Source organism: Bubalus bubalis, chromosome 5, assembly GCF_019923935.1.
Source record: "Bubalus bubalis isolate 160015118507 breed Murrah chromosome 5, NDDB_SH_1, whole genome shotgun sequence".
Classification (NCBI taxonomy): domain Eukaryota; kingdom Metazoa; phylum Chordata; class Mammalia; order Artiodactyla; family Bovidae; genus Bubalus; species Bubalus bubalis.
The window spans coordinates 31,719,235-31,741,887 of NC_059161.1; the positions used below are offsets into that span (position 1 = coordinate 31,719,235).

The window sequence follows — 22,653 nt, forward strand, 5'->3', positions numbered from 1 at the left end:
TGTTCTTATCGAACGTTTATTAGAGGGCTGGACTGACAAAAACATCAATTTTCCTGCTGTACATTAAATATGTTTCCAAACTTCACACGCAATCAAGCTGCCCCAGAAAAGAGCAGAGGGCTGGCAGCCTCCCCACCATCAGGGAGGCCCAGATCTGGTGACACGTGGCCGCTGAAGCCAGCCGGGAGCCAAGGGAGCAGCTTGGCTGTGGCCCTGGCCTAGAGCTCCCTGCAGGGCTTTGCTGTGATGTCCGCGCCCATCCAAGCCACGGCATCAGCAGCCTTGACAGCCAGAGGGTCACAGAGTGACAACGTGGAGGCACGAGGCGGACGTCTGGTAGGTTTGGGGAACACTGTCACAGGCGCCCTCTTCTGCCTGGCTAAGTGTGGCCGCCCCAGGGCCAACGACCGGCAGCCATGCTGGTCGTGATTGCAGAGCTGGGCCGGGTGTCAAGGTGCCACATCGTTCCAGGTGGGCTGGCCGGGCCCTGGGAAACCCACGTGGCTGTGCGGCAGGCCGTGTGCGCGGGGTGTGGGCCTCTCTGCTGCTGACGGCTGCACCCTGGGTCTGGTGGGGCTCTCGCTAATGTCTCCCCAAACTGTCCTTCTGATAAAATACACTAACTGTCCTTCGCAGGTCAAACAGCAGAGAAGTCACGGTGTCACTCCACGATGGGGAAGCTGGCGGGTCCCACTGTCTCGTCCTGGCTGTTCCTGGAGAAGTGAAGTCTGAGAACTGCCGGCCTGGAGCTGGCATCACCTGGAAGGCCGGAAGCTGCTGAGCCTCTCCGGGCACGTGCCCCATGGTTCCAGGTGTCCGACTCCTCACGTGTCCCCCAGGCACCACCAGCTCGTCCTGGTTCGAGCTGAGCGTGGCTGACCGCCCTGTCCACGCCGGGAGTCCTGTTTTGTGGTGGGAGACCTGCACACTGTCCTCCAGTCTCGGGCGTGACACCTGGTGGTGCTGGTTTACAAAAGGGTGACCCCCACCCCGCCCCAGGTCTGGCCAGTGCAGTGGGAGGGCCCGGCTGTCACCCACCGGCAGGCTCTGCAGCCCACCCCCAAAGCATCCAGCAGCACTAGTAAGAAAGATGATTTGACCAATTCTAAGGTCACATTAAAAAAAGTTTTTATAAAAAGATGATGGTTTACGGCACCTGGAGACCCTGGCGTCGCCCCTCATCTCTAAGCTGCAGTGCCGGCGCCAGAGGACTTAAAACGACCCCGAATCACAGAAAAGTAACTGCAGCTCGGCCACACACACGGTTCAGCTTCTCAACCTAGAGCTGAATATTCACACCAATTATGCTGTCCTTTGCCCCCCAAATACAGTGATTAGCTATGTGTCTATGTGATTGCAGAACCCTGGGAGCAGTTAATTCCAACATTTGAGTGACTTCATAAAGAGCACTGGCAGTCACTTCGGCTGTGAAGGTGGACACTGTGGCCTCCCCCCATGGCAGGCCGGGTGGAGAACTGAACAGAGGGTGCATATATCCTAAAAACACCGAGCTGAAGAATTGTTTAATACCACCCCACGGAAGCCCCGAGGAGCTGGTGCGGTGGATGGCACAACCCGGGAGCCTTGGGTGGCAGCCTGGCCGTCAGCGCAGCACGGTCACATGGGCAGCGGCGAAGTCCAAGTCCGTCTTGGATGGGTACACCACCTTCAGGTGCCCCTCCTCGTCCACCACCCGGACCTGCTCCACCACCAGCGGGGTGCTCCCTGTCGCTCTGGCACCTGGAGTCGCCTTGGGGTCCGAGCCGTGTCCACAGACGGCGTCAGACTCGGGGTCCGAGAGGGAACCTTCCTCTCTGTTTTCCAGAGTGTACTTGTTGATTTCTGCCATTTTCTGCAAATGAAAAATATCTTCTTAATCCAGAGAGAAAAGCCAACCCAGGGAAGTCACGGTAAAGGGCCGTGGCTGGGCCATCAGTCCTGCGGGGCCAGTGACTTGGTGGGTGGCATGCGCGGGGGGGGGGCAGGGCTGGCTCACCAGGATGAGTGCGTCCATGATATCTTTGCAAATCTGCAGGCTGGCGGCGCTCGTCACTTCCAGAAACAGATCACTTGTGGTTTTCTTAATCTTAAAAAGAAAATGGGAAGATTTCAGGAAAGAACCAAGTTATCACAAGCAGACGCCATCAGCTCTGATGTCTCCTCTGCAGAAAACCCCTTGTGGCACATGGACCCAGACGTGGCCCCTCCGAGGGGCACAGCGCACACGGTGAGTCGTGGGCGGCCCAGGACGCCAGCAGCGACGTAGGTGAACGAGACACGTGACATGGCTCCAGAAACACTCAGATGCTGACAGCAGCCCCCACCTTGGTCTTCTCGCTGTTCGTGATTGGTGGGAAGGAGATCACGTCACCGTCTGCATCCACGAGGCAGGGGTAGTGCTCCTTCCCGTCCAGCAAGTGCAGGTACCTGGTGGGAGAACACACAGGTGGGAGCACACACAGTCTCAGGCTCGGCAGTAAACGCAGGCTGGAGGGGCGCTCTCTGTCAGGGCAAGGGCACGTTCCCTGGGCCTCCAAGGGGCCCAATCCCAGCTGGTGGGCCCAGCTGCCCCCTGCCTTGGCCTCTGTCCCAGGCACTTAGTGGATGTGCCAATGGCCACCCTTCCCCAGACAACACGCCTGCCAGGCACTAATTCTCTGAAGCCAGGAGATGCAGTGCTAACAGTGTGAGCGCCCCGAGGACTCTGAATCCCCGGGAGGAGTGAGAGTCCCCTTGCCAACCTGTGCAGGCCCGACACGTTCTGCCGCTTCTTCTGCTTCCTGTGCTCCTCGGCCTCCAGCTGCAGCTGTCGCACCAGGTCCTTGGCCTTGACCTCTCGGCGCCCCAGGGGGATGATCTACAAGGGGGAGAACTTCACACTGGCCTGGTGCTGTGTGTCCCAGTGAGAGGGCCAGCTGGCTGAGGAGAGCCACGTCACATGCGGACATGGGCCTTCAGAGGTCACCCCAGGGGCTGAACCTGAAACCCCTTAAGCACAACTGCGTCCCCACGCTTGTGGCTCTGAGGCGGCCATGGGAGGAGACGGGGCCGGCACCCATCCCTGGGGAACCCTCCTCTGCCGGGGCCCGCAGTGCCTCGTGCAGGAACAGAGACCAGGAGCAGGACCTTGACAGGACAACGCACACTGCAGTCAGCCCCAGATCAGGGGGTTTGCAACTGGGATGTAAATAGCAGTTTTTGGTTAAGTTAATGAGCAGGTGAAGGAATCACTTTCAAATCACACCTCCTTTGATGAGTTTACTTTTGAAAGTAACTGTCGACACAGCCTGCCTTATCCTCTTGCAGCAGAGCATGGTCACATTCTAACCAGGATGCTCTGACAATCGTCCACACGTATACTTTTCTAAAGCCACAGACGGAACACTGGGACTGCACACCGGGCTGTGAGCCTCACCTTGAAGTCCTGTGGGGGGCGGGCAGCGTAGAGCAGGGGCCCCCGGACAGCTCCGAGGTCGTGGGTTGCGATGGTGGCCACCGTCCTCTTCTCACAGAGGTCCTCGTGCAGCTTCGTCTGCAGCAGGGGATCCAGGGCGGCGGCGCTAAGCATGTGAGGCCCATCACCCTGGCCTCCAGAGCAGCCCCACCTGCTGCCTCCTTTCTCTGCCTCCCCAGCCACCTGTTTCTCTTGTGGAGCCTTCCTTAGAGAACTGTTATCTGCTTATTAGCAGGATTTTCTCTTTCCCCAACTCTTACTACAAGATGCTCAACACTTCCAAGGATCCATCCTGAGCTCAATTTGAGTGAATAAGCACAAGTGTGACTTCACAAGGAAAACAAGCCCAGATCTCAGGTCCTGGCTCGGCTCCCTCCCTGAACGCATGGCCTTCCACAGGTGGCCTCAGCCACGCAACCATGCTTGGGGTTTCCCACGGGCAAGGCTGTGCTGTTTATTTTAAAACCTGGGCAGATGTCACATAAAGACAACAAATTCCTCTTGTCTAGGTAAAGCTTCACAGAAACTCAACAACTCACCCAAGAACATGCTGGCGAGAGCCAACAGTCCTAATCGTATCTCATGTGAGACCAAGTGCGTCACTTCCTGCACAAGTGCACTAGTGACACTTCAGAGACTCAGGATGGAGGCCCCTCCCCACCTGCCCAGGCCAGGTCAGGGGGAAACCCAGGCGCTCTGCAGGAGTGACGCCCAAGGTCGCCAGGCCCACAGCCCATCCTCCCCGCCCCACGCACACAGCCGTGGGCACCCACCTGGCAGGACAGGAACCGCTTCAGTGCGTTCCCGGGCCGCAGATCCATGCCCCGCACGACAGCGCCCACAAAGAACGGCCGCACATCCCTGACCTCGGGGCTTGCCCGGACGGTCAGCACGGCGGGGTTCTCTGACACGTGCAGGACCCGGAGCAGCAGTCGGCTGGCCTCGTCCACTACCGCGTCTGCGCCCTCGCCACTCTCCCTCTTCTTCCGCTCCCGCCTCTTCCGCCGGCCCTCCTCCTTGTCAGGGCCCTCGGCCTTGCCCCGGCACCTGCCGCGGCCCCCAGCACGCAGGTACTCCAGGATGGACCTGGTCTGGCAGCCGCTGACCATCTTCTCCAGGCGTTTGTCTCGCAGCCTGTTTCCTCGGAAGTTGATGTCCTTGAGCTTTGGGCAGTCAGCCAGCTCCGCCGGGATCTCACTCAGCTGGTTGTTGGACAGGTCCAGTGTCTGCGAGGGAGACCGGACACATCAGATCCCCAGCTCTGGTCTGTTGCTGGGCCATGAGAGGCCCCCAAGGCCCACCCTCATTGACCGTCTGCCCTGTATCAGCAACACAATACACGCCATGCTTGCCCCCGCCCCGGTGCCCAGTATGGACACATGGACTGTCCACTGAGGGGAGATGTGGCTGGCCTGCCAGTCACCTCTCTAAAATGCTGCGTGACCACTGTGTGCTCATGGTTGCCAACTACAGCAAAATTTCAGGTTGACGGTCAGGCTGAGGAAAAAAAGATGGCAAGGAAGGAGGGCAATGTTTGGTTAAGAACAAGCAGGAACTTCACGTGAAAAACAAATTTCCCACAAAATAGTGATAGTGTTTTTATCGTTTTCAATATTTATTTGGTGGCCTTAGTTGCCCCATGGCATGTGTGATCTTAATTTCCAGACCAAGGATCAAACCCACATCCCCTGCACTGCAAGGCAGATTCTTAACCACAGCCCACCAGGGAAGCCCCAAGATGTTTGTAAGAAATGAGCAGAAGAGAAAGAACAGAGCACGAGTAACAGCGTCACGCTCCACACTGAGATGCAGCGTTTCCAGCACACAGGGTATCCTCCTGTACCCTGCACGTGTGATGGTGAGTTTGCGTCAATGCTGAGAGGACTCTGGGCCCTTTGCTGTGATGTGGGAGGAGGGAGTGGGGGGCCACTGCTGTCTGTGCATCAGGAAGCCCGTAAGAAGGGACAGGAAGATGAGGGAAGCAGTCCTGAGTGCCGCTGACCCCCTGGGGTAAGAGGTGGTGGGTGGACGGCAGGGTCCTGTGCCCTGGGGGTGAGGGCGGGGGCGGGGGAGGTGGGGAACAATTCAGCTGGTGGTAAAGAGGACAGCCCCTCGCAGGAGACTGGCCACACCACTGTCTCAGGGGCCATCCAGCCCTGCAAGTAAATGGCTTCTTGTGGGGAGCTCTGGTGAGACCTTGCACAGCTTTGCTTACACCTGACCTGGGCTTAGGGACTTGACAGGGTGGCCTGGGGAGAAGCCTGCTGGCCTGGTTTACTTGGAGCGAGCACAGGGGTCTGGTCTTTGAAAAGTAAGACAGTGATGGGTGGCAGGGGCCTCCTGAGGACTGAGGATCAGGGAGTGCTTGGGTGAGACCACTGCAGAGCCCCAGCGACAAACCAGTGGGCAGGCTCCTCTGGACACTCAGGAAGCAGCATTCACACCAGCATGGCCTGCGAGGAGTCCTGGTCCTGACCGGGACACAATGGTCCCAAAAGACACACAGCCGGTGGCAGGGTTGTCACCAGCTGGGAAGGTGGGCAGGGGCTCTGAGGATGCTGTCTACTGTGATTACACAGAAGGCAACCCCAAGTTACAAAGGGACCCTTCTTTATCACTCCTGTCTGGGGCCCTCTGGCTCGGCAGTCAGGCTGCAGCGAAGCTGGGACAGCAGTGTGGAGGGGCACGGCAGGTGGGAGTGCGACAGAAGAGCCTCCACCTGGCAGGACCAGAGGCCTGGGGAGAAGGGAGCAACTGCCAAGCAGGCTCTGATCCTGCATTCAACTTGGAAACAGAAAGAAAAGGTGAGCCCAATGCAGTCTCCAAGTGTCACCAGGGACTGAATACTCAGTGGTCTCCAGGCTGCAGGTTAACTCAGCAGTCAGTGCTGCCTCTCTTGGCCTGTCCGTCCCTGTGGGCAAGACTGGACAGGTGGGCAGATGGGCTGAAACGTGGCCCTTCCAGGCCACCCTGTGACACCTTGCCCCCCCCCCCACCCAATAGGACATGGTGGTGCCCCTGTCCTGCAGTTGGGCAGTGCTGAGCCCACGTGTCCTGTATCAGAAGACGCCTGCTCTGGAGGACTGGCCAGGGCCACCTAGACTAATGTCTGCATGTGCACACCCAGCCAGGCTGGGGCCAGATGAGCTGGGTCCCGTGCCCGCAGGGAGGCTGTGAGCAGGAACCAAGGGCTGCTGTGCCACAGTCAGGTTTGACCTGCACATCCAGCCCTGGGGTCTCCTGCACCATCCGGACGGGCTTTGGCCGAACAGCCTGGACTCCACTGGCACCTCTGTGAAGGCACAGCCGCTGGCGGTGGAGTGCGTCTGCCTCCGTGGTGCGAAGACCCTGAGGCAGCAGCGGGGGGGGGGGGGGGGCGCCAGCAAGGAATCGGGACAGGAGGGATCCCCAGCTCTAACAGAGCCGTGCCAGGCCAGCAGCCTGGTGAAGCGGTCTCCACAGGGCAGGTGCGGTGGTACCGGGGCGGGGTCATACAGGGCAACAATCACTGACACTGACTATTTCTGAGCAGCAAGTGGTGGCAGCTCAGGACCTGCCCTGAGGCCCTGGGCAGAAGAGGGGGCTGGGCGGCTGCTGGGTCTCTGGGGGTCATGTCCAGCAGAAACAGGGAGACCACTAACAAGCAAAAACTGACCCCAGCAGCACCATGTGCCACGCCCAGCCCCACCTAAACCGCAGATTTGATGTGGAGTCCACAGGTTTCCCCAGTGGACCAGGAGTGCTGGGCAGGGGAGGGGAGCGGAGATGGGGGGGCAGTGTTGGGTCTCCAGGAGATGGGAGAAACCCGGACGTAACATCCACACAGGGAGTTCAATTGCACAGGAGGGCGGGAGATAAGAAATGCAGCATCACCAAGGGGAGAATTAAGTGCACTTGGAGGCACCTCCTTCAGGGCACCTTCCCGGGACACCCACCCATTCCCTCCCTCCTGTAGGTGACACGGCCAGTCTCCACCCTAGACTACAACTTGACCACTGCTGGGCCACACTGCAGGGGAAGGACCCTAACTTCCTTGCTGAGACCACAGACACATATCCCTGGGAGTGTGGAAGAACCCCTCTGCTCCAGCTGAGGGGACCAGGACCCACCATCTCCAGCAGCAACTAATAAAATAAAAAGATGGAAAGATACTTCTTTGTGGAAGCTGATTCTGGGAGGAGTCCCGTATGTGAGTGACACTGGGCCTGGCACTGGCAGGACTGGGACAAACCCCAGACACTGTGCTCCTTCAGCTGACAAACGTGCTGTCCCAGGACAGCTGCGGGCATGTCTGTCCTGCCCATCCCTCCAGCGGTCCCCAACGGGAGCGCCACGGGTGTGGGGAGCAGTCACTGACAGGGCAGAGAGCTGTGTGGGGGCCCATCTCTGGCTCGTCACAGTCCAGCAGCTGAGTCCATGGGTAATGGAATCCGGTGGGGAGAAGCCTGGCTGGGGGCCCTGAGGCTGGGCCAAGGAGGAAGCTGGGCTCTCCAGGTAGCATGGGCCAGGAGGGGGAGGACAGCTCTGTGCAGCCTCCTTGCAACCGTGGCTGCAGTGGAGACGAGGGTCCGGCCTTCACGACTCTCAGGTGAGCGGACACCAAGGCACTCCCAGGGGCCCTCTGTGGACTGGGGTTGAGTGGGACAAGAGGGGCTGTGTGCTGTCACTCTGGCGGCCCCTCCAGGTGTCCACATCCATGTGCTACGTCTCCCATGACTCTCGACTGAGCTCTGCTTACAGAATCAGCAGGATGCAGTGGACTCAGTGGGCTCTGGGGTCCATGTCTGCTTCCCGAGAAGGCCCGGCTCTGGAGCCCTGAGGTACCACGTGAGAGCAGACCATCTGGCTGGGGCGGAAGACGTCCCGAGATGACACAGAGAGAGGAGTCAGCCATGTCAGCTGAGCCCAGCCTGAGCCTGCAGCAGCTGACTGCGGCCACACGAGCCATCAACAGCGGAGGCGCTGATCCAGCTGGGCTGGCCCAGAGTGGATGACGGGGATCAAAGAAAACTGCTGTTGTTGTGTTAAGCCACAACCTTGGCACGGCTATACAGCCACAGAGGACACGCACCAGCCCTGTCACCATGCTTTCTTCATGACACCACGGTCACCCTCACAGTTCTCACGGGGGAGGGGATGGGCAGGAGCCCAGGGCGCTGCTACAAGACGCTGAACTGAACCCCCACTTTCCCGCTCTGAGCTCAGCTGTCCCCCCACAGCGCAGGAAGGACAGAGAAAACTGGTGTCCTTGCAGCTCCAGCAGGTGGAGGGACTCTGCTTCACCCAGTTCAAGCAGCCGTTCCCCCAGGGAGGCATCACTTTAGAAAAGGCTCCCAAAGGACATCCAAGTCCAAGCAGATTCCCAGCAGCTCTGACATGATGCTCTCCAAGAAACAGCCTCTTCATGTAACAGAGATGGATGGCAGTTTAGAAATGGGAACAAGGTGGGCCAGGAAACTGGGGGCTGAAGTGAGATATTCTCTCTGACCTGAGTGAGGGCATTCTGGGCACAACAAAGACGACTTTACGGGGCAGGTATGCAGAGGTACGCAGAACATTAAAGAAACAAACCCAAACTTTCACCTTCTGTAAAATCAAGAGTAGGAGACGGGTGACGGAACAGAAAGGGCTTACACCACGTGTCACACCAGCCTCTTAGGGAAGCTACAGCCCTGGGAACCAGTGTCTGGGAGTCGTTTCAGGAGCCTCCGGAGCGGCTTCCTGGAAACACCAGCAAGTGCGTGTTACTCTGTTCTTGCGACCACACACACGCGCGCACACACACACACTTCTATCCTGACACAATGATGATGTTGTTCTTTTCAATGCCATGGACCGAAGCACGCCAGGCTCCTCTGTCCTCCACGATCTCATGTCCATCGAGTTGGTGATGCCATCCAACTATCTCATCCTCTGTCACCCCCTTCTCCTGCCCTCAATTCTGCCCCGCATCAGGATCTTTTCCAATGAGTATGACTCTTCACATCAGGTGGCCAAAGTATTGGAGCTTCAGCATCAGTCCTTCCATTGAATAGTCAGGGTTGATTTCCTTTAGGATTAACTGGTTTGATCTCCTTGGTGTCCCAGGGACTCTCAAGAGTCGTTTCCAGCACCACAATTTGAAAGCATCAGTTCTTTGGCTTTCTTTATGATCCAACTCTCACATCCCTACATGACTACTGGGAAAACCACAGATTTGACTATACCAACCTTTGTCGGCAAACGATGTCTCTGCTTTTTAATCCTGACACAGACATTTGTAAAATGATTTGGCAACATCTCAAGAGCAATTCCCGCTGCAAAAAGGTCAGTTGCTAAACTGAATACACTGATTGTTTAAAAAAAGTCTGAACAAAAGGGATGGAAAAGGAGTGAAAGAAACAGAGGCCTGCCTCTTTAAGGACAAGAGCCTCTAGACTGGACTTAGGCCGTGGTGCCGGCAACCTCTGCCCTTCTGTCTCTTCCTCAATAGATTTACTAGGCCTTAGTTATGAGCCCTGCATTGTTTGACCTGGGGTCCCCAGATAAATAAAACAAGCAAGCAGTCCCTACACAGAACAGTCTAGAGAATGCTGCAAGCTATTCGTTGTGTACTCTGGGCAATCCTTCCCGCCTCCTGTAAGAGAGGAATAAACCATCCTTGCCTTGAAAAGTCGCTGCTGGGGTCAAGTGAACTATCCTGTGAGATCACACGAGGGGCCTTATGCAAATTCCAGTCATTTCACAGCTTCCTGCCCTGTCTGGGAGGTCCCGCGTACAGAACTCACTGTCCTTTCGCAAATATTTGGAGATACAAACATTTAGCAATGAGTCCCTGCTGCTGACCTGCTTCCGACCTGAGCGGGAAGCCCACCCAGTTGGCAATCAAGAAACACAATCAAAGTGTTAAGCGTTAAAGCCCAGTTGTGAGCAGAATGTGATGCGAGCCGCTAGACCACCCGAGGATGGAGGTCAGGCGAATGGGAAGGGACCTGGGGGTGGACGGGCTTCCCAGCGGTGCCGACGCTGCGGTGGCCCTTCCCGGCCGAGGAGGAACGGCTCAACACCGGGAGAAGATGGCCCACCGCGGCTACCAGAGGGCCCGCCCCGCTCACCTTGAGCGACGCCAGGTGGGCGATGTCAGGGCTGAGCTCCCGGAGGCAGTTGTCAGCCGCCGCCAGTTCGCTGAGCAGCGGCAGCGCGCCGGGGAGGAAAAGCGCGGCGGGGAAGGCGTCCAGGCGGTTGCCGGTGAGGTTGAGGGTCTGCAAGCGCGGCGCGCACCGCGCCAGGTCGGCCGGCAGCTCGCGCAGCCGGTTGCCGCTAAGGTTGAGGCTCTGCAGCTGCGGGAGACCCGGCGGCTCGGCGGGGCCTAGGCCCTGGCCCGGTGGCAGCGCCTCCAGCGCGTTGCCCGACAGGTCGAGCACACGCAGCGCGGGCAGCGGGCCAAGCTCTGGACTCAGGCCGGGCCCCAGCGCGTTGCGCCGCAGCACGAGGCTGTGCAGCTGCGGGAGGCCTTGCGCCAGGCCTGGGCCTGGCTCGCGCAGGCTCCCGCAGCCGCTCACCTCCAGGTAATGCAGCAGCGGTAGGGTGAAGAGCCGCGGAGGCAGCCGCCCGCCCGCCGCGCGCACCCGTTCCTCCAGTCCGGGCCCCGTCAGCAGCAGCTCCCGCCGCCGCTCCCGCTCCGCCAGGTCCAGCTCGGGCCAGGCCTCCGACACCGCAGCCGCAGCCGCCATCGCGCCTCCGCTCCCGCAGCCCCTGCCGGTGCGCTTCCGGGGCACGCGGTGCAACTTCCTGTCTGGGCCGGAAGGCGCCATCGAGAGAGGCGCGGACGCTAGAGCGCCGCCGCGAGCGTCTTAAAGGGCGTTAAGACCTTCAGCGCCTTGGACCCGGTTCTCGCTGTGGGCGTGGGACCTTGAAGCACGGGCCGCCGGTCGAGCCCTCCCACCCACGAGGCTGTCGGGAAGCAGCGGGAACGACCGAGTCCCTAAGAAAGACCGGAGAGCGAATCTGCGGACGCGTCGGCCTCACGGCCCGGGGGAGATGCTCGGCAACGTCGTGACTCCCCGGGCTAAAAGCCGTATACAGGGCGAAGGGGGAGGAGATGCGTGGCTTTTGCGGGAGAGGAACGGGCCTTAGAAGACAAACGGGCGGGAGGACCGTGTGACACCGGCTATGTTGTTCCTCCTAGTCCCTCGGGGGTCTCGGACGACTGAGTTCCTTTGGGAGGCTGTTTAGGCAAGAAGGGAAGTTCAGACAAGCCTCTTCCTGCATTGACTGATTTTCAGGGGCACACAGCTCAGAATAGCCAATGTACCGAGGTACACGTTTCCGGGTGGCATAGACCTTTACCCTTCAAACTCAACCAAGTTCATCTCGGTAGTTTCCCATCTGTTGGCTCCCTCTCCCTGCCCTGTGGCCATAATCACCCCCGTGCGTGCGTACTGAGTCGTGTCTGATCCTGCGACCCCATGGACTGTAGCCGCCCAGGCTCCTCTGTCCATGGGATTCTCCAGGCAAGAACAGTGCAGTGAGTTGCCATTTCCTCTTCCAGGGGATCTTCCCGACCCAAGGATCGAACCTGCGTCTCCAACTTCTCCTGCATTGGCAGGTGGGTTCTTTACCACTGCGCCACCCGGGAAGCCCTATAAAGCCCCAGCAATCCTGTAATCAGAGTTGAGATGACTTTCCCTTGTCGCAAGCGTCGAATAAGTGTTCTTTTCAGTTTTAAACAAGCACCTTGTGCACTTTTTTTTCTTTATAGGTTAGTGGTTTGTGTATTGGAGTCACCAGGAAATTAGAAATGAATGAGGCCCCAGCCCCCTTGTCCAGAGATGCTGGCCTAGCAGTCTGGGCTGCAGCTCGGGTGTGGGGATTTACACGCTCCACAGGCATTTCTGTTGGGCAGACAAGTTTGTGAGGCTACATGGGAGCAGACAGTTTGCCTGTGTTAGGACCCACGGGCCGGAAGTGTTTGGAGGAGGGGGTGAGAGGAATAGTGCTGAGGTCAACTGTACTATTCTCTGTTCTTGTTTTTGTTAACCCCTCACCCCAGCAGAATTGCCAGTTTTATTTTGTTTTGAAATTTCTGAACATTGTATTGAAGGGTGATGGACTTCCAGAAAAGTGTGCACACAGCGTAAGTGGATTTAGTCCAGGCACAACACATCCGTGTAGCCATCATGAAGCTCAAGAAAACAATGATCACCAGTCTCTACAACGCCCCCCTGTACCCTGACACTGTAGTTTTGCTGCTTTTTTCGCGCTTCCTGTATATGGTGCAGGGCCAGGCCTAGGTGTGCGGGAGTCATCTGTGTGTGGGTGGCACTTGGGCATTGTCTGCTTTCTGGTGTTTCAGTACATTTGAATGAGTGTGTGTGTGTGTGTGTGTGTGTGCCGCTCAGTTGTGTCTGACTCTGAACCCCATGGACTGTAACCCGCCAGCCTCCTCTGTCCAAGGGGATTTTCCAGGCTAGAATACTGGAGTGGGTTGTCATTTCCTCCTCCAGGGGATCTTCAGGACACAGGGATTGGCATCTCCTTCACTGGCAGGCACATTCTTTACCATGGCGCCACCTGGGAAGTCTGTTGTGAATATACCATGTTTATTTCCAGCAGAGCCTTTGTGCTGCGCTGATTTCACCCTTGTCACTCTGTGACCTCACACAGGAAAGACACGTTTTTCTTGGTCACTATTGTGACCAGTTCCATCTGTGAAGGACAGGCAGTGACTGTCCCAAGGTCAGGAGAGGTGAGGGGAGGCCCCTAAGATCTTGTCCACCCTTGCACTTCCCTCCACGTGCACTGTAGCCACACCCAGAAGAGCTTTCGGTCTCCTCAGTGATTTCTTGGAAGATTGTACACACATACTTAGTATCAGTGGCTTTCAGTTCCTGGGACCTGCATGTCCTCTAGCCTGCTTTGTTTCCTGGAGTAGGTTTCTGGGTGGCTGTGCGACAGCTTGTGCTAACACATGCCGTCTTGATAGGCAATGTGGGTAGTAACAGTTGTGTAGAAGCTGACACTGGACACCACCACCCACCACCACCAGGAGAGAGGATAGTGCATTGTGAGACAAGCTGAAAGCAGAAGGCCATGTGGACATGCGCTGAGCTGCACACGGAGGCACGAGTGACAGATCGCAGGGCGGTTCCATGTGCACAGCGTGTGAACATGCGCTGAGCTATACATGGCTTCACGAGTGACAGATCATGGGGCGGTTCCATGTGCACAGCATGTGAACATGCGCCGAACTGCACACAGTGGCGCGAGTGACAGATCGCAGGGCGGTTCCATGTGCACAGCTTAAACGCACAAGACTCAGGGTTCCATCATGAAGGGATCCACGCCTCTGTGGTGAGTCCATGAAGACAGCAGAGGTGGATCCTGGGGATGGTGCGAGCAGACCCCAGTGCTATGGCTGCACCTTCCCCAGCCTGGCCCAGGTGCTGGGTCGGCCTGTGGGGGCAGCCAGTCCAGCAGACCCCTCTCCATCCCCTTCCCTGCCTGAGTCCTGGTTCCATCACTGTCCATACCCTGGTCCCCGCCCATGTCCCTGCCCTGGTTGAGGCTGGGGGCTGGAGGCCCTGGGTGCCGGCCTCACTTGCCCTCCTGCCTCTGGCCCAGCCTTAGGATTCCCGAATTTGGTGAACAGCACTCCCAAGCGTTGTCTCCTTACCCTCCAGGGGAAGGAAGATCTCAATTCAGAACCCTCACAGTGGTGCCAACAGTCACCCCACAGTGTCAGACGGGATGCCGCTCCCCTGCATTTCCAGGACTGGTCTCCGGACACCAAGAGGCACTAATAGTGAAGGCACGGCCAGATGACGGGTGCGGAGGTGGCTGTGGGCCACTCCTGGGGAGCCCTCAACCTTCAGGATAAGGGCCGTGAAAGGGGGCCATGGGGATGAGCCAGACCCAAGCTGCCTGCTCACAAGACCACCCCTTTCAGAATCTGACTCCGCTCTCCACTTGCACCTGTGGGATGCCTCTTGATGGGGAGGGGCCTGCACACTGCCCCTGCACGTGAGCGTTCACGCTTGGGTGGGGGTGGGGTGGGGGCTGTGGTGTCCCTCCTGAAGCTGGGGGGGTGGGGGGCTTGCTCCCCCACCCTGGGAAGCATCCCCAGGTACCTTGGGCCAGAAGAAAGCCTGGAGCGATTTCAAGGCCATTCGGGCAGGTGGATGGCCCCACGCCTTCCGTCTCCCCCATCCCTGCCGTGGGCTCAGCACCTTCCCCACCTGAGCTGAAGGAGTGGAGGCTGCCTGGGTGGATCTGCTATGTGCAAGGGGGTAGGTAGGGGCCTTGTTAGCACCTTCCTCTCAGCTCCATTCCAGGTGGGGACCGAGGCAGAGACAAGCAAATCTGGACTCCACTACCTGGAACCTGTGCCCACACCCCCGTTCCAGGGTGCACAGAGGTGCAGGGTTTGGGCACTGAGCCAGTCTCCCTGGCTACAGTGGAGGTGAGAACAGCTGCCCCACAGGTCTTCAGAGCGTTCCGGAACACCCACGTGGGGGCACAGGACCTCTCAATGCAGCAGCTCAGGGGGTTGCTGCCTTAAGCCCTGACCCCAGATCCAGGAGGCGCAACCCCACCCAGGGCTTCCCTGCCCCCAGTGGTGGAGGGCTGGGTGCAGGCCCCAGGGCTCCCGGGACTCCCAGGACTCGGGGCGCACGTTGTTTCGCAGGCTTTTGCTTTTAGTGCTGATCTAGTTTTTTTTAATTTATTTGTTTTCGGCTGTGCTGCGTCGTTGTTGGTGTGCAAGCTCTTCTCTAGTTGCAGTGTGTAGGCTTCTCATTGCAGTGGCTTCTCTTGTCGGGAAGAATGGGCTTTAGGGCGCGAGGGCTCCGAATGTTGCTGCATAAGGTCTCAATAGTTGCGGCTCCTGGGCTCTGGAGCACAGGCTCAATTGTGGCGCAGGGGCTTAGTTGCTCTGCAGTATGTGGGCTTTTCCCTGATCAGGGATCAAACCTGTGTCTCCCATATGGCGGGCGGATTCTCTACCACTGAGCCACCAAGGGAAACCCCTGATCTAGTTTTTAAGAGCAGATGAGCAATGGCACAGATGAACACCTAACTGAGAGCAGGTGGAACCATACTCTCCCAGAGTTCACACCAGCTTCCCCCTCCTTCCCGTGCACAGGCTCGTTCACACACTCTGCCTATGCAGGTAAGAGAACCGATTTTTACTGCTTAAACTGTAATGCCCCTAAATTTCAAGTTTATGTATATGTGCAACCATGTCCAACTCTTTGTGACCCTATGGACTGTAGCCCGCCAGGCTCCTCTGTCCACAGGGATTCTCCAGGCAAGAATACTGGAGTGGGTTGCCATGCCCTCCTCCAGGGGATATTCCTGACCCAGAAATTGAACCTAAGTCTCCTGCAATGCAGGTGGATTTTTTACCTGCTGAGCCGCTTGTGGAAGGCCTCCCCTTCCACATATAAGGGGAAGCCCTTATGTGTGTGTGTGTGTGTGTGTGTGTATGTGCGCGCCTGTGTGCGTGTGTAGATATATGGAAAAAACTGTAACTTCAAAATGGAAACAGTCTTAAAATCAAAACTAGTAAAAGCTTAAAACCAGTCTACAGCAGAGAAAATACCGTTTTACTTACTTGAAAAGCAAAATAACCTTGTTGGCTGGTAAAAATCCCCTTTCAAAAGGAATAAAAAAAACACAGGTAGAGATTAAGAGGTATGAACCTCTGATGGGAGCACAACTGGGGTGTATATAAAATGTTCTCTTTATCCCACAGGATAAAATTGGTCACTATTTCTAACTTATGTGCAGCTTAAACTCTTTTAGCTTCTTTACCAGTAAACCCACAAATAACTTATTTTAGGAACTAGACTCCCTCCTGGCAACTTAGTGCCCCCTGCCCCTTGCCCAGCAAACCTCAGTGACTCAGTGGCATCTCAGGGCTGCATCACGCCTGCATGTTTACAGAAGATGTAACTTAACCATAAGCTTTTCAAGTATAGTCTTCAAAGGGACAGAACATTTAGTAATCTTTTTATTATATTCACATGCTCAGGGTGAATTCAACCCTGAGCCCTGAAACAACAACAAAAATATATTACTTAGATGTTTTATAATTTTGCTGAAATAAAGACAAATAGAAAACTATGTCAAAACATTAAAAAGTTGCAAATTTTCATTAAAAGTATTTACATTTGTATTCTAATGCCAAATTTATAGATAATTCTTTTAAATTAGAATACTCTGAAATATGAAAATAATAAATATTGTTAAATAGCCACAACATATTCATGAATGAAATTTCAGTTATTAATTACTGTGCCAAGTTTAGATATTTATGAATGGCCAAGGCAGCTTACAGTTCCTTTTTACTTTTTTATCCTTTATTCTTGGTTCCTTAATAGCATATAACTCTGTAAACCTTTTAAATGGCCACTGATCACTGCCAGGAATCATTTGAACATAAACACATGATTCTTCTGTAATCAGCAAGATCGACCTGTTTTAAATGCAATTAATTTTGTCAATCACTAAAAATTAAGTATTTTTATAAACATCTTCTTTACATTACAATATACAGAAAACATTATATGTATGTTTCTTAAAAGTTTTGATTGGCGAGAAAAGGATAATTTCTTGGTTAACTTTTCTTGTTCTATTTAAAGGAGTATTTTATGTATACTTCAGCAATGGGTTAGAAGGTCGTGGCAACACCTTTTTGAATCAGGAAGAATCATTTTATAATTACCTTGGCATCCGTACTCTGCTCTATCGAGTAAAGTTTTACATTATTTCTCCCTCCATACTTTAAAATTTTTTAATAGCGTATATTTTTGAAGGTAATTCTCTTTGTCAGTCTTACTCTGGCTCAGGATTTTGAGTCAACCACATGAGAAAGTATCAGTTCACTACAGACTGACTAGTACAGGTTCACTGTCACTAACTTGGAGTACCTTGCTCAAATAGCTAATAGTTTTGTTTTTTTTTTTTAAATATTATTACGTATTTTGTTAGTTTTCATGGTTTGGAATTAAAATTTCTTACAATAACTGTGCAGTACAAATTTCATCAATTCCGTGAGTTTCTAGTGGGCATCCTGGAAGCCTACCTGTCACACACTCAGGAGGAAGGTGTACCCCTGGGCACACGGCCGGGCAGGAAGGGCAGGGCTACCTTCTTTGGGTCTCTAGTGGGCTGGGCACCTGGGGACCACAGGCCTGGACATGAAGATGGCCTTTCCAAGCACGTTTTGGACAAACTCTGGCTTTTCCCTACAGCTACCTGGCTCTGGAGCCAGGCAAGCCACTTCCACAGGCTGCAGGGGTTGGGTTGGTTGGGGGCTGGTGAGGAGAGGTTTGGTTTCATCATTTTGCTTGGCTTTTATTAAAGTACGGTATAACGTGTTGGAGAAAAGAATATACAGTTCCAGTTTCCTCAGATCCCAGTGGGTCAGTGTGATGGGCTGGGCAGAGGCTCAGAGGCTCCTCTGAAAGTTACACAGGGTGGGGGTCACTCCATCTGCCCCAGGGGCTTAAGGAAAGGCCTTTCTGACTGACACCTGCTCACACGAGTGCAGGAGCATCAGGGAATGTCTCATATATCTTCAGGGCTTCATGCATGTAAAGAACTTGAAGCCCCCTGAGGAAGGGCCTGCTGTGCAGCCATCAGTATTAACCTCCGATCCTCTTGGGCTGGGGGCCAGCATGGGGGTGGTGGTGTCAAGTGGGCTGCGCTCAGAGCACCTGCAGGTGAGAACTGAGGGGGCTGGGCAGCAACCTTACTTCACCTTGACCTTACTTGATGCTGCTGTGGACGTGCAGGCTCTGCAGGCTGATGGCTCCCTGACCTTGAGGGGAGGAGTCACAGCCAGGGAGGAGGAGCACAGGGTGGACTCGCAGGCACCAGCCCACCTTGTCCCATCCTGGCCCCGTGAGCCCTGCGAACCGTCCCCCAGGCTGAGAGAGACCCATGTGCAAGAGGTTTAGAGGGAGTGAGGACTTCATGGAAATCACTCCCAGTGTCTGTGGAGAGGTTGCTCTGCATGCGCCTGCCTGGTGCTGCTCTTTCTGCAGAACCATCTCCCTCTGTGACCCCGGGCCGGGAGGGCAGAGACCCGATAGCGGAGCCATGGGAGACAGGGCCGCACTCGGGACGGGCACGGCCAGGAGCTTGGGGCAGCAGGGGCGAAGCGGGGGTCAGCACGTCTAGGGATGCTCCGAGGAGACACAGCCATGTCATGGGAGCTGTGCGGCCCCTCTGGAGGTGGGCGCTGCATCCTGTCACCGCTTTGTGTACGTCCTGCTGGAGCCTTTACTCAGGCCCCTCTTCGGGGTGGGGATCTTGCTTCCCACCTTGGATCCTGAGGTCCCTGCCCTGGTGGCGGCTGGGCCTTTACCTGCAGTGGATATGCAGACACACAGAGCGCGGGGACACGTGTGAGCCAGGGTGCAGAGCCCAGTGACGGTGTGAGTGGCAGGTGTCACAGACACTGGGAGGAGCGGAGTACGAGGGGCCTGGACGCACCTACCAGGGGGTCAGCACCGTGCATGGCGGTCACCCAGCCCGCAGGTGGCAGGGCCACCCACGAGGACACACCTGTGATGGCAGAAGAGGAGGAAGAGCCAGAGGAGCCTGGCGCACACTTGGAAGGATCAAGCCATACACCTCGTTTTCAACTTCAAAGCCTCGGCTCCCAGATGAGAAACCAGAAGCTACGTGGCCAGGGCCCCACTTCCAGGCTGAGGCGGCTCCCCAGCATAGTAGTCCTCACTCATGGTCTGGGGCGTGGGAGGCACCTCGCATCAGTGGTACAGCCAGCCCATCTGCACTGAGCATGGCTCCTCAGGTTCTCATTGATCACGTGCCCCGAAAATAAAAGTCCAGTATCCAATACTCTTTCAGGTCAAGAATAACTTTCTGATGAAAAATACTAACTTTTCTGTAAGGCATTCTAAATCTGACATAAAGTAGCCAAAACTGATTTAGGAATCAGGTCGTGGCGCCATCTGTGGTCTGCTACTGCAGTTCCTGTTTCTGGACACTGGTGTGGGTGGTCTGGAGGGACACCAAGACTTGAGTGTGCCTGTGAACACCCGCAGTTTGGGTTGTCAACTCCCTGAGCACCACCACAGAGTCTGGGGGAAGCAGGGTCACAAGAGGGCCTTTAGCCAGAGCCTGTGCTGCAACATGACGACCCTGCCTGCCAGGGACCCAGGGGCGGGGCCAAGACCGCGCGGGCACTTACCCGGTGGCAGCACGGGCGTCCTGTGAAGCACATGAGTCCGGCGCAGGTTCCTGGTGCAGCCGGCGGGGCCCATGAGGTGAGCCTTCCACGCCTGAAGTGAGAGGCATGCAGTGTGGCAACCAGGCCACCAGAGGGGCCACCAAGATGACCAAACCAGAGGCAGTTACTACACATGGCAGTCTCAAGATGACCAAACCAGAGGCAGTTACTACACATGGCAGTCTCAGGGGGTTCCTGAGCTCTGGGTGTGTCCTGCCCTGAGCCCCTGAGCACGATGATCCCAGAGCACCCGTGACTTGTGAGCTTCTAAGATACTGGCCCGCACGTCACATGCCTCCTGACTCTTGCACGGCTGAGCACCACGTGCTGAGGCCGCTGTCACACATGTGCGATGATGCAGGGGGGAGGGGCTGAAGGAGGCCCTGCCACAAGGAAGCAGGGACCTCGGTCCTACAACCAGTAAGAAAAGGGTGCTGCCAGCGCCTGGAATGGGCCAGGAAACTCCTCCCCCAGTCGGGCCCACAGATGATAGTGTGGCCTGGCCGACACTGTAAGTGCAGCGCTTTGAGACCTCGAGCAGAGGACCCAGCCAGGCCGTGCCTGGACTTCTGACCCGCAGAAACTGTGACAGAATAACGGGTGTTCAAGCTTCTTGGCGGGTGGAGACTGGTTAAGAAAATATAGAGGAAACAGAGGGAAAAGGAGCATAGCTGCCGCTGCCTCACCACGTGGCCTGGGGCAGGTGCCGTCCCCTCCAGGCCGGGGTTGGAGTGGTGGCGGGGGCAAGAGGGGCGGAGGTCACTGCAGATGCCAGCACTGCTCAGAGCAGGGGGCCGGCTGGTCTCCACAAGGAGGGGGCTGGTCGCCTAAGAGTGGCAGCGCAAGGTGGCGACAACTAAGCCCAGAGCCACCTCACCTCTAGCTGAACAGGCACAGACGAAAAGTGCACACATTTGAGAGCTGCCTACATGTAAGGAAAAAATTAAGATAAGCCATTAAAAAACCCTTGTTCTGTAAGAGGAGGGATAGGGAGCAGGGGTAGGCTGGCAGCTTCTGCCTGGTCTTCTCTGAATTGGCCTCATTTTACAGATTTCAGAACCATCTAAGTACCTTATATAATTGCAGAACTTGATTTTGAAAACTGCCAGGACCTGAACATAAACTGAGACAATGAGGCTGAATTGTTACCAGCCGGGGTACAGCAAGTGGAGTGACTCCAGTGCCCTGAGGCAGATGCTGGAGCCCACGTCTCCAGGGGGAAGAGAGGGACAAGAGGAGCTGGGGTGGCCAGCAGCGTCACCCTGCCGACGACGACTGGGGACCCTGGGGCCAAGAAGTGCCCACTGTGTGACGGTTGGATGGGCATCTCTGGGGGCTTTGGGAACTAATTCTCAGGAGGATGCAAAGAGACTCTGTCCTGAGATCCATGGGGTTAAAGCAACCCCTGCAGCTCAGACTCTGAATCAGCAATGTCAGTGTGAACTTTCATAGATTTATCTCGACGTTTTCCTGGCTCTGTCTGCAGAGAGGCTCAGAACGGTACTGGCCCGCAAGCACAGAGCACCCGAGGGGGTCACGGAAGGTCATTTCCAGTGAAGGGAACCAGGAAGGGAAGGCTTGGTCGGAGCCAGGAGGCTCTGCGTCGCCAGGGCCCACTCATACTGCCAGGCGCTCATCTGCAGAGGCCCCACTGGCCAGAGGCTGGCTCATCCACACACCGCGAAGCACTGTGATGCCCACACAGCTGAACATATCCCATAGCCTAAAGCCGTGGGTTCACAATGATGCTAAGATCCAGACAAACAAATAAGCTACCGCCAGAAGATGCTGGGCACACAGCTAGTTATTCTGAAAACTAGCTGACAATGGAAAGGGAAGGACTAAGCCTTCAACTACCTCCCACACACAGCCAGACCCATGGCCAGGAGGGCAGAACCGCCTCCCTGAGAGCTCAGATGTTCTGGGGTGGGGGGCGCGGCATAGAAACCTGGAGACAGAGCTCCAGAACCACCTCTTCCCGACACCCTGTCTCTGCGCTGTAGCAGCCTCGATACCAACACTTGAGGTGCCTGGTTGCCACCCCCACTTCAGCCCCTCCCCCAGTCCCAGTCCCACACCAGCCCTTCCCCACACCAGTCCCCTCCCCCACACCAGTCCCTCGCCATGTCAGCCCCCTCCCCATCACCCCTCACCTCTTCTCCGGGGCTGAAGTTCTCATGGCACAGAGGACACCGGCTTGCCAACTTCTCTGATTTGGCGGCTGAATGAATTTGAATGAGACAAGGATTTCTGGTTACTCCTGTGGGTCGTCGATAGGGCACCAGTGGCACTGGCAGACGTGGGACCTGACCCCCAGCCCTGCAGCTGGGCCCCCGGGGATGACACAGTTTGGGGTCTTGAGGTCCGAGGGCACTCACGGTTACAGTCTCTGGTTTTGACGTGTCTGGGCAGCTCCTCCTTTGAAACAGCCTCGCTGCAGCGGTAACACCTCCCAAAGCCGTCCTTCTGGTCACACTCGGTCAGCAGGTGCTCCGTCAGGCTGGAAATCTCCACCACCTGCAGAAAGAGGACACGCCACGTGGCTAAGCGCAAGGTGGTGTGCTGTCCCGGCCCCTGCAAAAACGCTGCTTCCTGAGGCAGAGGCCTGCCTGTTACCTCTGTGGTCATTTAGGATACTTTGCTGAAGACCCCTTCCCTGCCCCTGTGCTTGTCACGTGACACCAGGAGCATCTAGAGGCCATGGCTGGGGCGGGGAGGGGATGTGAGGGTTCACCCCACAACCCTAACCCTAACCTGAACCTGAAGAGCTCAAGGGCTCTACGTGAGGCCTGGGGTTCCATCCTGGCTCCCGGCCGTTTCTAAGAATATGCTGGAAACACAGGAAGAAATCCTTTCGCCACTGGGACACCTTTGCCAGGAGCAGCTGATATGCACCTGAGAGCTTCACCCCACAGACTGGCGTACTGCTCAGGAGAGAGGGGCTCTCAGAGTGGGATCT

The 22,653-nt window shown here is 56.3% G+C and overlaps 2 protein-coding genes and 2 long non-coding RNA genes across 13 annotated transcripts in view; 2 read left to right on the forward strand and 2 right to left on the reverse strand.

Annotated features, from left to right (window-relative positions):
- On the reverse strand, positions 1-11,262 carry LRRC47 (leucine rich repeat containing 47). Its single transcript, XM_006053817.3, has 7 exons — positions 10,549-11,262; positions 4,228-4,680; positions 3,416-3,532; positions 2,742-2,857; positions 2,325-2,427; positions 1,997-2,086; positions 1-1,852 (listed from the first exon to the last, which is right to left on the reverse strand). The coding sequence occupies exons 1-7, from the start codon at positions 11,245-11,247 to the stop codon at positions 1,604-1,606; spliced, it is 1,827 nt and encodes a 608-aa protein (XP_006053879.3). The 5' UTR covers positions 11,248-11,262; the 3' UTR covers positions 1-1,603.
- On the forward strand, positions 1,770-7,605 carry LOC123333684. The gene is made up of 5 exons (XR_006551130.1): positions 1,770-1,910; positions 2,169-2,227; positions 5,120-5,312; positions 6,101-6,258; positions 7,410-7,605. It is a non-coding gene; the product is annotated as an uncharacterized LOC123333684 (long non-coding RNA).
- LOC123333685 overlaps positions 11,263-22,653 on the forward strand; it is an 18,914-nt gene continuing 7,523 nt past the window's right edge. For 2 of the 4 annotated variants that reach the window (XR_006551132.1, XR_006551133.1), the window contains exons 1-2: positions 11,263-11,751; positions 11,985-12,041. This is a non-coding gene — a long non-coding RNA (uncharacterized LOC123333685). Of the gene's footprint in view, positions 11,752-11,984; positions 12,807-22,653 lie in introns of those variants that run through there. The other 2 variants (XR_006551134.1, XR_006551131.1) reach the window with 2 other exon arrangements.
- The window catches only part of CEP104 (centrosomal protein 104), a 40,352-nt gene continuing 34,126 nt past the window's right edge, over positions 16,428-22,653 (reverse strand). For 6 of the 7 annotated variants that reach the window (XM_044942905.1, XM_044942904.1, XM_044942901.1 and 3 more), the window contains 5 exons: positions 22,073-22,211; positions 21,848-21,915; positions 19,656-19,746; positions 18,939-19,006; positions 16,428-18,806 (listed from right to left, as the gene is read on the reverse strand). In XM_044942905.1, coding sequence (XP_044798840.1) covers positions 18,726-18,806; positions 18,939-19,006; positions 19,656-19,746; positions 21,848-21,915; positions 22,073-22,211 — 447 coding nt within the window. In that variant the 3' untranslated portion in view covers positions 16,428-18,725. The remainder of the gene's footprint in view (positions 18,807-18,938; positions 19,007-19,655; positions 19,747-21,847; positions 21,916-22,072; positions 22,212-22,653) is intronic. The other variant, XM_044942902.1, reaches the window with a different exon arrangement.

What these genes read in the sequence shown, in the direction of transcription:
- LRRC47 (XM_006053817.3), bottom strand. Translation starts at nt 11,247, where the DNA reads ATGGCGCCTTCCGGCCCAGACAGGAAGTTGCACCGCGTGCCCCGGAAG. An exon ending in AACGTGTCGGGCCTGCACAG is followed by an intron (nt 2,428 to 2,741) that starts GTTGGCAAGGGG and finishes TTCTCCCACCAG; the next exon opens with GTACCTGCACTTGCTGGACG. An exon ending in TCATGGACGCACTCATCCTG is followed by an intron (nt 1,853 to 1,996) that starts GTGAGCCAGCCC and finishes TTTCATTTGCAG; the next exon opens with AAAATGGCAGAAATCAACAA.